This window comes from Hyla sarda, chromosome 4 (genome assembly GCF_029499605.1).
Source record: "Hyla sarda isolate aHylSar1 chromosome 4, aHylSar1.hap1, whole genome shotgun sequence".
Taxonomy (NCBI): domain Eukaryota; kingdom Metazoa; phylum Chordata; class Amphibia; order Anura; family Hylidae; genus Hyla; species Hyla sarda.
This window is the reverse complement of record NC_079192.1, coordinates 168579537-168582067: the sequence shown is the minus strand read 5'-3', so window position 1 is coordinate 168582067 and position 2531 is coordinate 168579537. Positions and strand designations below refer to the sequence as shown.

The following is a 2531-nucleotide window of genomic DNA, read 5'->3' as shown; positions in this document are numbered from 1 at the left end:
TACCTCTTTATGTGAATGGTTTAGTGGTCAAGCTTGCATGCTGCTGTTCCATTTACTCACGAAGGGACTGCCAAAGATGGCTGAATAGAGTACTCTGCTACCTCCAGCAATCCCATAGTGATCAGATACTTATCACCTATCCTACGGATAACTTAAAATCTTGGGATAACCCCTTTAAAGAGAAACTTATAGGCTATTCCCCCACACTAAACCCAATATATGGGGTTATAGTGCAGGTAAACAGCATTTAAATGAGAGGTCACTTACGTGAATTAATGAAGTATTGCCAGTTATAGGTCTTCACTCTTCTAGTTCTATTGTGCAGCTCTGCACAATGGAGGCGGGGAGCTGGCTCACCAAGCTCCCCTGACTTCTCAATAGTCCCTGCTCTACCTGCCCCCCTTATGAATATGCAAAAGCATTCATTCTCTCGTCACTTTAATGTGAAAGCCTGCCTGTGCTGTGCTCGCCTGCACTCTGCTAAGACTTGAGCCATGTGAGAGTTAGTCCATTGTGCAGAGCTGCACAATAAAATGAGAAGACTGAAGACCTAAAACTCTGGCAATACTTCATTAATTCACGTATATACCCATTTAATGCTGTACACCTGCACTGTAACCCAGTATATTTAGGTTTAGTGTTGTTGAACAGCCTGTCAATTTCCCTTTTTAAGCTTCTAAGGTTTTTTTTTCCTTCTTTCAATGTATATATGTTTCTTACAGGTTCACTCCATGTATCGCAGAACAGGCGCAAACTTCCAGAGAGCACAGGAGGAGTTTTCACACGGCATCTTTTCCAATCGCACAGTTCAAAATGCAGCTGCCGGAGCTGCAACCTCGGCCGCCAGGGGGGCATTTCAGCAAAACTGAGCAGCTTGATTCCATTACTTAAACCTTTTTTTTACACTTCTGACTATTTCCCTGATCCCTTTTTACTTCTTATCCAGAGAAGAAATCCATCAGCTCTAAAGCCGTTTTCTCAGTAATGCCTCTGTGGTTGTATCCAGCACTCCACATAATACCACTTCCACCATGAGACTGTAAAATTCTACAAATATGTACAGAAATATATATTTAGGCATAAAAACTGATTTACTTAATTTTGACCTTTTTATTTGAGGCTGAATTATTTGTCTTTTTTTTTTTTTTCTTTTATTCAGAAAGGGGAATGAATGATGTATCTGTAAAACACAAAGTCTGTGGAAATACTTGTTCTATGTTGAGACAACCAGATATGTAAAATATGTAGATTCCTCTTGTATGTTTCCTCTCATTGTGTTTCTATGTTTGCTGCAGAAGCCATTTTATGTACCAGTGTTTCTTTCACTAGAGCCTACTAGATTAATTTCAGCTGTCTGGCCATTCCAGGAATGATACTTTTTAAGGGTAGGATCTCACTGCATATTTGACACTGTGAGAGATTAGCTGGGCAGCAGGAAATATGCTGCACATTTTGCTATGAGCAGACACACAGGGCTTCCCTGCCGCAGCCCTGTGTGTGCAGTAAGGTTTGGAGATGGGTCAAGTGTGTCACAGTCACCTTGGCCTGCCTCCAAACCTGACTGCACACACAGGGCTATGGCAGGGAAGCCCTGAGCATCTTATTTTCCGATGCCTGGCGGAGTATGCTGTGTATGTGTGATGTGTGACCCTACCCTAAGGGTATGTTCACACATGCATATTTATTTTGCTGCTGATTTTGCTACCCATTGACTTCAGTGGGTGGCCAAGTCCTCTGCAATCTCTCCCCAAAATATGCATGTGTAAATGTGTCCTAACGGTACACAAGTGCAGGATCCGCTGCAGATTTGAAGTTGTGGATCTGCAGTTATAAAATCCAATTTTACAATGCAATTCTTATGTATTTTTGATTGGCATGTCAATAAAGTGATTGCCTTTGTAAAATCTGCAACTGCAGCTCCGCATTTTTAAAATCTGAAGAAGATCTAGGGGGAGATTTGTCAAAACCTGTCCAGAGGAAAAGTTGACCAGTTGCCCATAGCAACCAATCAGATTGCTGCTTTTATTTTTCACAGGCCTTTTAAAAAAAAAAAAAAAAAAAAAAAAAAAAAAATGAAAGAAGCGATCTGATTGGTTACTATCGGCAGGTTTTGATGAATCTCCCCCCTAGTGTGTATGAATGCACCTTATATGTTAGGTCTAGCATCACACTTAGTGATTTTAGGTGAAATGGTGCTGCAGTTTTTGATGTAAATTTTTGTGAGCTAAGGCCAGTTAAGTAGAGCCAACAGAATGGGGAAGTGTAATGAAAAACTGCCACAATAAGCAGTGTGTGACCCCACCATCAAAGACCCGTGATCAGGGAAGATTATTAATTTGTAAGGTTTTCTCACCATTCACAATAAAATGACCATGTAAATATCCAGGCAGGAGCTGTGGATGGTCTTTTATAGGTACAAGTTACAAACTAAATGAATGTAAATGACTGCACCAGCTGTGTATAATGTTAACTGTTGCCCCCTACAGTGCCTAATGAGTGAAAATCTAAATAAATTTATTTTCTACAACGGG

At 40.6% G+C, this 2531-nt stretch overlaps 1 protein-coding gene across 1 annotated transcript in view; it reads left to right on the top strand.

Moving 5' to 3' along the window:
* The window catches only part of SCAMP2 (secretory carrier membrane protein 2), a 46484-nt gene extending 43953 nt beyond the window's left edge, over positions 1 to 2531 (top strand). The window contains exon 9 of the mRNA XM_056572690.1: positions 723 to 2531. Coding sequence (XP_056428665.1) covers positions 723 to 869 — 147 coding nt within the window. The 3' untranslated portion in view covers positions 870 to 2531. The remainder of the gene's footprint in view (positions 1 to 722) is intronic.